Source organism: Canis lupus, chromosome 20 (genome assembly GCF_011100685.1).
Source record: "Canis lupus familiaris isolate Mischka breed German Shepherd chromosome 20, alternate assembly UU_Cfam_GSD_1.0, whole genome shotgun sequence".
NCBI classification, from domain to species: Eukaryota; Metazoa; Chordata; class Mammalia; order Carnivora; family Canidae; genus Canis; species Canis lupus.
This window is the reverse complement of record NC_049241.1, coordinates 56,031,792-56,045,291: the sequence shown is the minus strand read 5'-3', so window position 1 is coordinate 56,045,291 and position 13,500 is coordinate 56,031,792. Positions and strand designations below refer to the sequence as shown.

The 13,500-nt window shown below is 53.5% G+C and overlaps 2 protein-coding genes across 7 annotated transcripts in view; one reads left to right on the top strand and one right to left on the bottom strand.

The window, feature by feature from the left end:
• ZFR2 (zinc finger RNA binding protein 2) overlaps positions 1 to 6,718 on the bottom strand; it is a 52,923-nt gene extending 46,205 nt beyond the window's left edge. For 4 of the 6 annotated variants that reach the window (XR_005375221.1, XM_038567782.1, XM_038567779.1 and 1 more), the window contains exon 1: positions 15 to 103. Coding sequence is in view for 3 of the 6 variants with exons in the window: in XM_038567782.1 (XP_038423710.1) it covers positions 15 to 67 (53 nt within the window). In the remaining 3 variants the exon portion in view is untranslated. Of the gene's footprint in view, positions 1 to 14; positions 130 to 6,300 lie in introns of those variants that run through there. The other 2 variants (XR_005375222.1, XM_038567781.1) reach the window with 2 other exon arrangements.
• A 109-nt stretch (positions 6,719 to 6,827) lies between these two features.
• Positions 6,828 to 13,500, top strand: part of ATCAY (ATCAY kinesin light chain interacting caytaxin) — a 31,760-nt gene continuing 25,087 nt past the window's right edge. The window contains exons 1-2 of the mRNA XM_038567784.1: positions 6,828 to 7,183; positions 9,730 to 9,847. Of these exons, the coding sequence (XP_038423712.1) occupies positions 9,771 to 9,847 (77 nt within the window). The 5' untranslated portion in view covers positions 6,828 to 7,183; positions 9,730 to 9,770. The remainder of the gene's footprint in view (positions 7,184 to 9,729; positions 9,848 to 13,500) is intronic.

Here is a 13,500-nt window from a genome sequence, read left to right as displayed (position 1 = left end):
GGCGCGGGGGTTACCTGGACTGTGGGCCGGCGCCCCACGCGAAGCCGGAGCAGCGACCCGCCGCCATCTTGGCGCCTCCACCGAGCGCGAGCCCCGCCGAGGCGCGAAGGGGCGGGGCCGCCGGCGGTGACGTCCCCGGGCCCCGCCCCCCCGCGCCGCGTGCCGCTCGCGCCCCGCCACGCGCCCCAGGCCCCGCCCCCCTGCGCGAGGCTCCGGCCCTCTCGCTTCGCTGCACGTCTGTGGGCGGTCGCTGCGTCAGGCCACGCCCCCTCCCGGGGCCCCGCCTTCCCTTTACCCAATAGGCTTTGCGGCCCAGCACCTGAGCCTGCAGGTGCTCTTACCTGGTGTCCCACCAGGGTGGGGTTGGGAGTTCCGCTGACCGCCCTGGCTGAGTGCAGGTGGCCCTGTCCGTTCGGCCACGTCCTGCTTGGCCCTTCCGCAGTCCCTGGTGGGCGGCCTTCCGTGGGGCCTTTTTTTTTTTTCTTTTAAAGATTGTAGTTATTTATTCATGATAGGCACAGAGACAGGCAGAAAGAGGCAGGCTCCATGCAAGGAGCCTGATGCGCGACTCGATTCCATGACCCTGGAATCACGCCCTGAGCCAGGGCAGATGCCCAACCACTGAGCTACCCAGGCGCCCCTTCCGTGGGGCCTTTTTTTTTTTTTTTTGCTATAAAAATTTTTGCTATAAAAATTTCCATATGCTTTTAAAAATATTTTTTTTATTGGAGTTCAATTTGCCAACATATAGCATAACACCCAGTGCTCATCCCGCCAAGTTCTGTGGGGCCTTTTAAGAGTCCACTCAGCACCTAAGATTTGGTGACCCCTAAACTAGTGGTTCTCAACTGGAGTGATTTGTCTCAGGGCACACTGGGCAGTGTCTAGGGACATCTGTGGATGTCATACTGGGGTGCTCCTGGCATGGAGCAGGTGGGGCACCAGGGATGTTGCTCAGCCCTCCACAGAGCCCAAGACAGCCCCGCAGAAAAAGACCCCACTTTGTTTATTTATTCATGAGAGACATAGAGAGAGGCAGAGACACAGCAGAAGGAGAAGCAGGCTCCCTGTCAGAAGCTTGATGCAGGACTCGATCCCAGGACCCTGGGGTCATGATCTGAGCCAAAGGCAGACCTCAACCACTGAGCCATCCAGGTGCCCCTTGAGAGATACATCTTGACCCACCTACTACAAGCCCGGCCACGTGGAGGGATGCGGCAGTGAGCAAAGCCGCATGGTGCCAGTCCTCCTAGAGTTGGGGAGGCAGATCATAACAAAACTATTCATTACAATCGTTTACAACTATTCATTACAATGCCTTTTTGGTTAATAGCAGCTTTACCAAGATAGAATTCACGTACCAGACAATTCATCCATTTAAAGTGTGCAGTTCAGTTTTCAGCACATTGACAGAGGTGAACAACCATCACCACTGTGAGATTCCAGAACATTTTCATCACCCCGAGTAGAAGCTGTCTCAATTAGCAATCACCTCTCAATGTCTCAGCCCCTGGCTACCACTAGCTTGCTTTTTTGTTCCTGTTCTGCACATTTCAAATAAATAGAACGCTTCTTAGCAACAAAAAGGAATATATTCTTTTTTTAAGATTTTATTTTTAAAAAGGAATAAATTCTTGATACACGCAACAACTTGGATGAAGCTCTAGAGAATTATGCTGAGTGGGAAAAGCCAATGCAAAAAGGTTACATGCTCTACATACTCTTATGATTCCATTTACATAAACTTCTTGAAACGTCAAAATCACAAAAAATGGAGAACATATTTTTGACTTCTAGGGGTTAAGGACATGGGGAAGAGGGCATGGGGAGTGGAAGCGTTATAAAAAGACAACATGAGGGATCCCTGGGTGGCGCAGCGGTTTAGTGCCTGCCTTTGGCCCAGGGTGCGATCCTGGAGACTCGGGATCGAATCCCACATCGGGTTCCCGGTGCATGGAGCCTGCTTCTCCCTCTGCCTATGTCTCTGCCTCTCTCTCTCTCTCTCTCTGTGTGTGTGACTATCATAAGTAAATAAAAATTAAAAAAAAAATTTTAAAAAAAGACAACATGAGGTATCCCCGGGTGAGGAAATCTTCTGTATCTCAACTGTATGGGAAGCAATGGTGATGCGGCACTATAACTCTGTGAGATTTTACCACTGGGTGAATGGGGGGAAAGGGTACACGGGGTCTCCGTTATTTCTTACTGCATATGAATCCACAATTACTTGAGATTTTAAAAAAGTAATTTTTAAAAAGTGCATTTACTGACTGTGGAGGGGTGCTGTTCCTTTCCTCCTTTATATGAAGCAGGCGCAGGGCTAGTTAGTTCTTGGACAGAAACCATGGCAAGCCCAGGGTGCCAAGGAAAGCCGTATGGGTGATTTAGTGGATGGCATTCTTCCACTTGTGTCTTCATGACCATGTGTGGCCACCAGGAACAATCTAGTGGGGCTGGCAAATGCAGCTCTCCCACCATGCCCTGGCTAAAGTTCAGAGTGATAATTATACAGGGCCTCCCTCCAATTCCCTGCAGCTCTAACTAGGTAATGAAGGCTGTGTGCTTTACACAAAAGCAGGTCTGTTTTAATGTTTTCTCTGGATTACATAATATCTTTTTCCCTCCTGCTATTTACTACAAACATTGTGCTAAACGTTTTGCATGCACGATCTTATCTGGTCCTTACAATAGTCTCAGAAATAGAAACAGTTGATTCTCATTATTGGCAGCAGCTCTGTTCTATAAAGTTGCAGCAGACTCTGGAAGGTGAAGGCTGAAGCATGGCTCCTGGGGGAAAAGAAACCCTGGGGTAGGTTCCTGCAAGCCTCTGGTCACAATATTTTCATCAACTGCTCAATACATAATCTTGTGTTCTGTATGCTTCTGTCTAAGGATACCTTATTGAATATACATTGTTGATTCATTAACAGCCAACAGGACTGTAATTCATGCCTGAATGAAGCTTATCTAACGCATATATTTTCTCTGTGAGCTGCACCCCAGCCTTCTTGTGCTCAGAAACACCAGACAGCACTTTGGCACCATGCACGGGGGCACCATAAGCAGCAAAACCAGCAATATAAAGTGCAGAAACGCAAAATTTATGGTAGTAAATGGATCCTGAAAGGGGCCATTTACAACCTGGGCTGGAATAAGGAGGCAAAATTGTGCCTCATTCAAACCCAGCTGGGAACTTGTGCGGCCAGCACTTAAAGTTTTCACCACTCTGCATTGTCTGCAAATGACCCCGAAAGCATCGTGAGTATTGATTTGGAGGTTACAAATGTTACAGATGAATTTCAGCCAGTAGGCCAATTTACAAATACAGAAACAACTAATAATGAGGCTCGAATGTCCTTGTGTCAATTCCCTTTGCAAATCAGGAAAATGACAGCCAAGAAGCTTTAGCAATTTCATTGCCTCAACCCGATTTAATGAGAACTGACTATGTTTCAGGCGGTCTTCTAGGGCAGGGCTTCTCAACCCACGCTGTCGATATTTGGGGCCAGATAATTTTCTGCTGTGGGGGGCCGTCAGGTACATTGCAGGGTGTTGAGCGGCACCTTTGGTCTGTACCCACTCAATGCCAGTATTGTCTCCATCCCCCAAGTCGTGATAACCAAAAATGTCCCCAGACGTTGCCCAATGTCCCGTGAGGGGCAGGACCCCCGCCCCACCGTGAAAACCCTGGTCTAGGGATTTGAGACGCAGCAATGACAAAGTGCAACAGCTCTGGTCTCAAGAAGCTGGCATTATGGGAGAATGGTGAATGGGGGTGGGGAGGTAGTGTCTAAGGGGGACAGAGTTTCCGTTTGGGAAGGTGAAAAAGTTCTGGAGGTGGCTGGTGGGGATGGTGGCACATTGTGAATGTAATTGATGCCACTGAATTTTACACTTAAAAATATCAGAAAGGCAAGTTTTATGTTATGTATGTATATATATTTTAACCACAAGTAAAAATAAACCAGACAAGAGCCAAGCTTGGTTCTTGCAGAGGCTCCTTGGCAGTGGCCACAGCACCACGGACAGCTCCCCGTGCTCTCATCGGGCAGGGAGCGCGGCTCCATAAATGTCCCTCTGTCCAGAATGCCTTACTCTGTTTCTTCATCCATCCCACTCCCACCCACTCCTCAGGGCCCCCAACTCACATGGTCGCTACCCACCCTCCACCCCGGGAAGTCTTCCCATGCACCCTCCCCCACGCCACTCTGCTCCAAAGATGTCTAAATCAGCCCAGACTCCTTTGCCCATCTGTTTCTCCAAATGGGAGTTCTGCAAAAGCAAAGTCTTTCTTATTCACACACTGGACCCCAGTGCCCGGCACAAAGGCTGGCCTGGATTTCCAATTAACACAAGTGTCTCTTCCCAGAGCTCCACTTCCTCCAGCCAGGAGGCTCTGGGCTCTCCTCCCGTGCTGTGGGGCAATGCCCTTCTGCCTTGGGCTTGGAGGGCACAGACCCTGATGCAGTGAGTGAGGCAGCCACGTGAGCAGAGTGTTGTCTGGTATCCGGGAGGAGGGCCGGCATCCCCACATTCCACCTGCATCTCCCAGAAGTCTCCTCTGCGCTGGGTGCTGCTGCCCTCTGCAGAGAACATGGCGGTGTACAAGACTAACCAAGCCTCTTTTATCTTGAATTTTATATTCTAGCTAGGGGGTCAGGGAATTAGCAAAGACATAAGTCAATAATTTCAATTAGTGTTGAGTGCTGTGGGCGAAAATCAGGCTCCTCAGTAAGTGAAACAGAGACTTACTGGGGGCAATTCCACTCCTAGACATGTACCCAAAGGACATGAAAACAGATAAGTCTATGCACATCCGTGTTCACAGCTGCACTACTCACAACAGCCAAAAAGTAGAAACAGCCCCAATGAATATATAAACAAAATGTGGCACATGCATACAATAGAATATACTATTCAGCCATCAAAAGGAATAGAGCGCTGGCACTTGCTGCATTGTGGATGATCCATGAAAAATTATGCTCAACCAAAGAGGCCAGACACACAAAAAAATAACATCGTGTATGATTCCATTTATATGAAATGTCCAGAACAGGCAAATCCACAGAGATAGAAATAGGATTAGTGGTTGTCGGGGTTTGGGGCTAGACGATGGGGAGTTAGTTTAATGGGGACAGAGTTTCAGCTTGGGAAGATGGAAAAAGTCCTGGAAATAGATAGTGGGGATGGTTGCATGGCCATGTGAGTGTGCTTAATATCACTCAATGTATGCTTTCCAATGGTTATAATAGTAAATTTTATGTTATGAGTATTTTACCACGATTTAAAAATGTATATACTAAAAAAAAAATCAGACTGGGCAATGGAATGGGTGATGGAGCAGGGGTGGGGGGCAAGGTAGGAGGGGTTAGGGAAGGCCTCTCTAAGAGATTACTTCTGAGCTGACACCTGAATAATGAACATCTGCTGGAAGAGTGTTATGGCAGTGGGAACAGCATGTTCAAAGGCCCTTGATGTGTTCACAGAACAAATCAAAAACCAACAGTCACAGAGCAATAGGCATCGGTCCAATCAGGGCCATGTATTAGTTCCCTGGTGTAACAAAGTACCACAAACCAGGTGGCTCAAAATGATAGATTTCCATTCTCTCATAGTTCTGGAGGCCAGAAGTCAAAAATCAAGGTATTGAGACGGTTAGCTCCTTCTGGAGGCTGTGAGGGAGAATCCATTCTAGCTCTGATGGTTTTTGGAGATCCTTGGTACCCCTTGGTTTGCAGATGCAGAGACATTTGTCATTGGATTTGGGATTCACCATAAATCCAGGTGATCTCATCTGGAGAAGAGAGTACCGGACTCCTAATTCCATCTGCAAAGATCTTTCTCCCAAATAAGGTCATATTCACAAGTTCCAGAGGTTAGGATGTGTCCATATCTGGGCATCCCGGGTAGCTCACCAGTTTAGCACCGCCTTCAGCCCAGGGCCTGATCCTGGAGACCCAGGATCGAGTCCCACATTGGGCTCCCTTCAGGGAGCCTGCTCCTCCCTCTGCCTGTGTCTCTGCCTCTCTCTCTCTCTCTCTCTCTCTGTGTGTGTGTGTGTGTATTTTTCTCATGAATAAATAACTAAAATCTTAAAAAAAAGACATGGCCATATCTTGTGGGGGCCACCATTCAGCCTGCTACAGGTCTAAAAATAGACACAGCAACGGCAAGAAACGCCTATAGCAGCTTTCCAGGGCTCCGTGCTAAGTGTATCTCATGAAACGCCCCAACGCCAGTACCATGGTGTTTACATTTCACAGATGGGGAAACCGAGGCCTAGCAGGTAAGATCACTTACCCCGTGGTGTATCCCAGCTAGTTAGTTAGCCACCCAGCCAGGCTTGAACCTCCTCCTGGTCTGATTTCAGAGGCTGCACGCTTCATGTCCTCCTGAAGTCCTCCGGGGCAGGGCCGCTGCAGCGCACACCTGCAGGGGGCGCCTTTCCCTGGTTCCGCCCCCTCCTCCCCCAGCAGGTGTGTCTCCGCAGACTCAGCCTCCCCAGCACCCAGCCGGGCCCTCAGCACACACGGCTTGGTCCACCGTGAGGGGCCCCGGCTGACGGACTCAGGGAATGGGGTCCTAAGCATCTTCCCCTCCTCCCTCCCTCCTAATCTCAGGAATGAGGCCATCGCTGTCATTTATTTATTTGTTTGTTTGTTTGTTCCTGGTCCTGTTTTTAAATCTGTGATGCGCCATCAGGAAATCATTTCCGCTTCTGCCACCGGTGAGGCTCAGAGATATTCCCCTTCCAGCCAATGGAGAGCACCGGATTCTGGCTGGGGGCTGTGCTTTTTGGTCAGCCCTGCCCCCACCCACCCACCCTGCACACAAAAGCAGCATAATTAACTGTCTTAAGGCAGCCGAGCCTCCGCCAGCTGGGAGCTGGCGAGAAGCACACACTCGGGAGGCACGGGCGGGAGGGTGGCAGGGGCCGCGATCGCAGCCGGCAGAGGGGCAGGCGACCACCGACTGCGTCCGCCCCCCACCCCTGGACAAGAGCAGCCCCTCTGCGCCGCCTCGCTGCTCCGGGTGACCTTCCCTGGGTGCAGAGTCCGCCCCAGCGCCCGCCGCCCTCCGATGCTCTGAAGGCCCCGGGGCTGCGCTCGGAAGGCCGGGGATGTCCGGCTGCATCGGCGCGGGGCTCGCCTTTGTTTGCGCGTAACCGGCAGAGGCCGCCGAGGTGAGTCCACCTTGCTTTCCCCCGGCCCGGCCCGGCCCGGCCCGGCCAGGTTTGGCCAGGTTTGGCCGGGGCCGGCCGCTGCCGCAAAGCCCCTTCAGCAGGTGGGGCGGGTGGGAGCAGGGAGCCGCGGGCTTGTGATGCTCCCGGATGACAACCCAGCCACATCTCGGGATGATGCGGGATGATGCCGAGCGAAGCCATCGCAGGCACACACACCCACGGCGCACCTTCCGTGCCCACCGTTGGAAGGCAGGCGATTGCACCATTTTTCAGGACGTGCTTAGAGATTAGGCTGATAAAACCCTCAGCCTCTCTCTGGGACGCTTCCTAAGAGACCGAAATGGACACGTCCCATCTCTGTGATTTTCCTATTTATAACACCGTGAGCGGATCTGGAAAAAAAGAAAAAAAAAAAAAAAAAGAGAAGAAGACTTGCTAGATGTGTACCTAGAGGTTTGCCGATGGGGTGGGGAGGAAAGGAGAAGGTTGGAGACTTGTAGCTCCTCTGTGTGAATTTGGGTAATTCAGCACCCCAGCTCAAAGGCACACTTCCCAGCTGCCCCCCACCTAGCCTCATTTTCCAATCCTCGAACGCGAAGTCGGGATCTTAGAACAGGAGTGCACGGGGCCCAGCAGGGACCCACCCACACCCCACGTTTACACGATCGTGGGGCCAGCTGTGTGGCTACAGAGTCTCAGTGGTGGGTGGGATGGAGGGGAGCATACTTCCTGGGGGCTGAGGTCATGCCCAGCTCAGGATAAGGAAAACCAATCCTTATTGGTGCAGAGACCAATCTCCTCGGAAAAAAAATTAATTTCCATTGACCTGAACTTTCCCTTGCAGTAAGGTTCTGGGAGGTGGCTGTTGCCAGAGGCATCAGGGAGAGATTTTTTTTTTTTTTTTTTTTTTTTTTTTTTTTTGCGTACTGCGTCGAACTGTCCCTCCTCCATGAATGAATGACGACATTTGAACAGTGACAAGAATCCAGTGGGAAACTCTCACCCAAATGTGGGGGGAGGAGTGGCTAATTTTAGCCACCCCTCCCCCTGCCTGGCCTTCACCCGGCCTAGGCTCCCTCTGGGTCTTTCCTGACCCACAACCTCAAATGCACACCCCCACACCCCCACACCCCCACACAGGGGCTGCTATCCTGGGCAGGGCTTCAGATGACACGCCCAAACTGTTAGCCACGCATCAGCTCTACAGAGGGACAGCCTCGGCATCTGGAAGGGTGAGGGCTGGCGGGGGGCAGGGGAGCCCTGGTGCGGGGCTGTGAGAATAACAACCCGGGAGCTACCTGGAGGATGGGATGGAGGGACACAGAGAGCCCTCTACAATGACTGTCATACCCTGCCCGAGGTCCTTCCACAGTGTGCCATTAGGACAGGGCTTCTCCATCTCGGATCTGTGGACGTTTGGGGCTGGACCACTCGTGGTCCTGGAGGCCACCCTGATCACTGTGCAGTGCTGAGCAGCATCTCTGGCCTCCGCCCACTCCATGCCAGGAGTTCTCTCTCCAAGTTGTGACAACCAAAAATGCCTCTAAACATTGCCAAGTGTCCCCTGGGTGGGTGGGGAGAGGGCAAACTTATCCCCTGTTGTAAACCACTGGTTTAAAAGCACAGAACCCATTAGCCCTGGGGTCAGTAGGTTGTCAGGACTTGCTTCTTTGTTGGGGAATAAAGGGGCAGGGCAGGCAGCCTAGAGAAAAGTAAAGGTGGGTTGGGGTCGACCAGGTCCTATTTGAAAGTGTCGTTCCCAGCAAGGAAGCTTAAGTATATCAGTCACTAACACCTTAGTATAAATTATTTTAATTAGGGACACCTGGCTGGCTCAGCAGATGAGTGTCTGCCTTTGACTCAGGGCATGATCCTGGGGTCCAGGATCAAGTCCCACATCGGGGTCCCCACAAGGAGCCTGCTTCTTCCGCTGCCTGTGTCTTTGCCTCTTTTTTTTTTAATTTTTATTTATTTATGATAGTCATACAGAGAGAAAGAGAGGCAGAGACATAGGCAGAGGGAGAAGCAGGCTCCATGCACTGGGAGCCCGATGTGGGATTTGAGGATCTCGAGGATCGAGCCCTGGGCCAAAGGCAGGCGCCAAACCGCTGTGCCACCCAGGGACCCCTGTGTCTTTGCCTCTTTCTCTCTGTGTCTCTCATGAGTAAATAAATAAAATCTTTTAAAAAAATAAGTAAATGATTTTAATTGGCTTTATTGCTTCCCGGTTTAAGTCCAAGGTAAGGGAGGGATGATGAGGCCTAAGGAGAATGGGCTTCGGAGAATGGGCTTCAACAGGAGAGAGGCTTATACCTGGTGGCTCAGCCCCTCACCTGGATTCAAATTCCAGACCCACGTGGGTGTCATTAGCTCTTTACACCTCTGTTTTCTCACCTGTGATGTGGGAAACCTCACGGGGCTGGTCAACGGTTCGGTGTAACAGGGGATGCAACACTCTGTGCCTATGGAGCTGAAGCGCTGCGCGTGGGTGAGGGGCCGTAATTATGACAACTGTGCAGTCAAACCTCCCTTTGGCCCTCCCTCAGGATTCATCTCTGCTGCCAGCCAGAGCCTCTCCTCGGCTCTCATGGGGACCACGGAAGCCACGCTCCGGATGGAAAACGTGGATGTGAAGGAAGAATGGCAGGACGAAGCTCTTCCCAGGTACGGCTTCCCCGTCCGCTCCCACATCACCTGTTGCGTGGAGGGGAGGTGCCCACGGCTTCTCTGAGGTGGGGTGTGGGGGCCGCCGCCGCTGTCGCCGCTTGATGGGGCCAGGCACATAATCGATATTTGCTGGGTTACTTAAGATTGGTTCCCCAGGGATCCCTGGGTGGCTCAGCGGTTGAGCATCTGCCTTCGGCTCAGTGTGTGACCCCAGGGTCCCGGGATCGAGTCCCACATGGGGCTCCCCACAGTGAGCCTGCTTCTCCCTCTGCCTGTGGCTCTGCCTCTCTCTGTGTGTGTCTCATGAATAAACAAAATCTTTGAAAAAAATTTTTTTGATTCCCCGCCCCCGCCCCCACCAAAGCACCACAAAAGCTCCCATTCCCGCGTTATTTTAAGAGTCCTGGACGTTCTCCTACAACCATCCGATGGACTGTTACGTTCCTACATGTGTTCCCAGGAATTCAGGTGATAGCGTATGTTCTCCTGTGGCAGCCACAGGGATCGCGTCCCCCTCCTGCTTGAAACCCCCTGGGGCAGAGTCCCGTCCCAAAGAAAACCCCATGTTCAGCCTCCCCTGCGGCTTCTTCGACCTCTCTCCCACCACATCCCCTTCTTGCCCCTCCGGTTCTAGCAGCTTCCTTCCCATTCCCCTCCCTGAACTGTCACACTTCGCTCTGGCTGTTCCCTGTGCCTGCAGTGCCCCCCCCAGACGCCCATGCTTCCCTCACCTACTTCAGGCCTCTGCCCGTAAGCCTCACTCTCAGAGGACCTCTTGGCGCCACCGATTTACCCCCTCCCTCGGTTCCTGAATTGTTTCCTTCCTGAACAGCGGTCCCCAGAGATGCCCAGGTCCCAATCCCTGTCCCCTGAGAATGCTCCCCTACATGGCAAAGCCCTTCTGCGAACGTAATAGGGCTAAGTAAGGATCTCAGAATGGGGAGGTGACCCCAAGTTATCCAGGGGGGGCTCCGACATCACAAGCATCCTTCCGGGAGCTCGAAGGGAGAATCTGTTTTCATCCCCTTACCAGATTCTTCCTTCACGCTTCCAGAAGGAACCAGCCCTGGCTGCACCTTGCCTTCAGCCCCGTGCCACGAATTTTGGACTCATTTCTGGCCTCTAGACTCATAAGAGAATAAATTCATGTTGTTTTAAGCCACTAAACGGTGTGGTGATTTGTAACAGCAGCCACTGCGACTCTGCGAGGAGTCTCATACCCTAAATATTCCGTGCATTTATCTTGTTTAGAGTCTGTTTCCCCCACCAAATGGAACCCCACGACCGCGGGGGCCTTTGGTTGGATCACTGTTGTAAGGCAGCATGAGGACAGACCCCGGCATACAGTCGGCGCTCAATAGCTATTGGGTGAGTGGGTGATGGCCACTGTGGGAATAAGAAACCACGTAGGGGGAAGTTGAGGTGTGTGAACCGCCAGGGCTTGTGCCCCTCTGCATGCTGCTCGGGCAGCGTGGGGCAACAGAGGACGTGGTCGGCACGGGTGCCCCGATCCGATGGCTGGACTCACAGCCCACCGCTGCCCGTCTTTAATGCAAGCAGCTTACCCCAGGGGATGATGCCCAACAGCTCGTTATATAACCATCCGGGCAGGACTAGCCAAGGGATGAGCGTCGTCACCCCGGAAAAGAAAATCAGAAGGAGCCGAAGGGTTCCTGGTGCCTCAGTTTCCCTGTCTGTGAAATGGGGACTCCCGATAATCCCTCCCTCTCAAAGTTGCTGGAAGAACTGGCTGGGGTGCTCAGGGCTGGGTGGCCAGGCTGGGGTCGTTGCATGATGCAGGCGGCCCAGACACCACCCCCTGCGCCCCAATTTCTCAGCTTTGTCGTGTTTGCCCCGGCTCCCTGTGCCCCCCACCCCCACCATCTCCTAAAAGCTGTCCCCTCTCCCAAGCCCTGTTGAGACAAAAGGGGGCAGCTGCAAATGTGGATTTTCAGAGTTTCTCCCAGCTGCAGAGGGTCCCCGCGCCCTTTTCTGTAGGCCAGTGTGTGGGGGACAGTGGCCCGCTGTGCGGCGCGCGCGGGGCGGGAGCCAGCCTCGCTCTGGAGGAGGGGCGAGCAGCTCCTTGAGGCCGCAGCCAGCTGCAGCTCCACATAAGCACCTCTGTCTGCTGCCAGACAACCCACAGTTCTGTTCCTTCCAGCTCAGCGATCTCGTCCGTGGGGCGTCTTCGAGCTTCCTGGGCCGCTGGGGAGGATGGGGGGGCAGAGTGCCGGCCCTGCGCCCGCAGCCCCCCCTGCTGCCATGACCTTTTACTATCGCCCTTCACCCCTGCCTTCCTGCAGGTTCCCGTGGGGCCAGAGGGCAGCCCCGGAGATGGTGTAGCTCGCTGCCTTACCCGCCCCCCCCACCCCCGGTTCATTCTCGGTGATGATATGCACCCCCTGTATGCCAGGCCCCCGGCGAGGCACACGGCGAGCAAGACAGACACCCTCACGGGGGCATTCAGTCTAGGGCAGAGGCAGGCCTTCCCCTTGTTAAACTTTACAACCCAAGATAGAACTGAGGCTGGGTTCCTGGTACCTGGAGAATGCCTGGGTGGGGTCCCTCCCGGCTGGAGAGACTGCAGAGGTGGGGAGGGCGCTGGTCCTAAGCTGTGAAGGCTGAAGAGCGCGAGGGGGTAGAAGCTGAGCGTTTGGAGCTCGGAGAGCGGTGTGTGCAAAGGCCCTGAGGCCAGTGGAAGCGGGCTGAGGAACAGAAGGAAAGCTGAGGGGGGATCTTGGCCAGTGCCTCACAGCAGAAGAGAGGCAGGTACAGGGTTAGACGTCTGACGGGCGCCCCGGCCTGCCCTAACCTCCACCAGCAAGCGGCCGGCCATGGCCGTGGATTTGTTTGTCTCCAACTTTTTATTCTGACACAGTTCCAAACTGAGAAAAAAAAAAATTACAAGAATGGTGTAAGGCATATCTGTGAACCTTTCCCCGGATTTGCCAATTAAATTTCACTCCCTGTGATTTATCACTCCCTCCCCACCTCTCCCTCCCTCCTCTGCCGCTCTCTGCCCCTCCAAACATATACATCAGTTCCCTGTTTGTATCTCCCCATCCCGCCGGGGCAATGCCAGCGCTTCGTCTCTCCCCCAGCCCAGCACACGCGCAGAGCTGATTTTGTGTGGCACACACCTCAACAGCCCCCCCAAAATGTGTGCAGCCACTGGGGGTTCAGGGCGAGGAGCAGGGAGGGCTCTGGGCAGCCTGAGCATCATCGAGGGGCGCCCCTCCGCCGCTCTGCTGCGGCCTCCGCTCTCCTCTGCCCCAGTCTGCTCCGGATGCCACAGCAGGACGCCACGGTTACCCTTCTGCTCCCACAGTCCCGGAGGCTGGGAGTCGGGTCGGGGTCGGGGGGGCTGGGTGAGGGGGGGCTGGGGGCCGGCGAGGGCTCTGTCCATGGCTTGTGGCTGCCTTCGGGCCGGGGTCTTTGTGCCATGTGTGGAGGGATCACTCCTGTCTGTCTACCCCCCCTTCTCCTAGAGCCACAGCCCACTGGGATCAAGGCCCCCCAATGACCTCATGTGACCTTGATTGTTTCTTACCGGCCCATCTCCAAATGCAATCATATTGGGGGTTGGTCCTTCACTATGTGACTCTGGGGGCTGGGGGCATGCGATTCAGTCTAACATCCTCTTTGCTGAG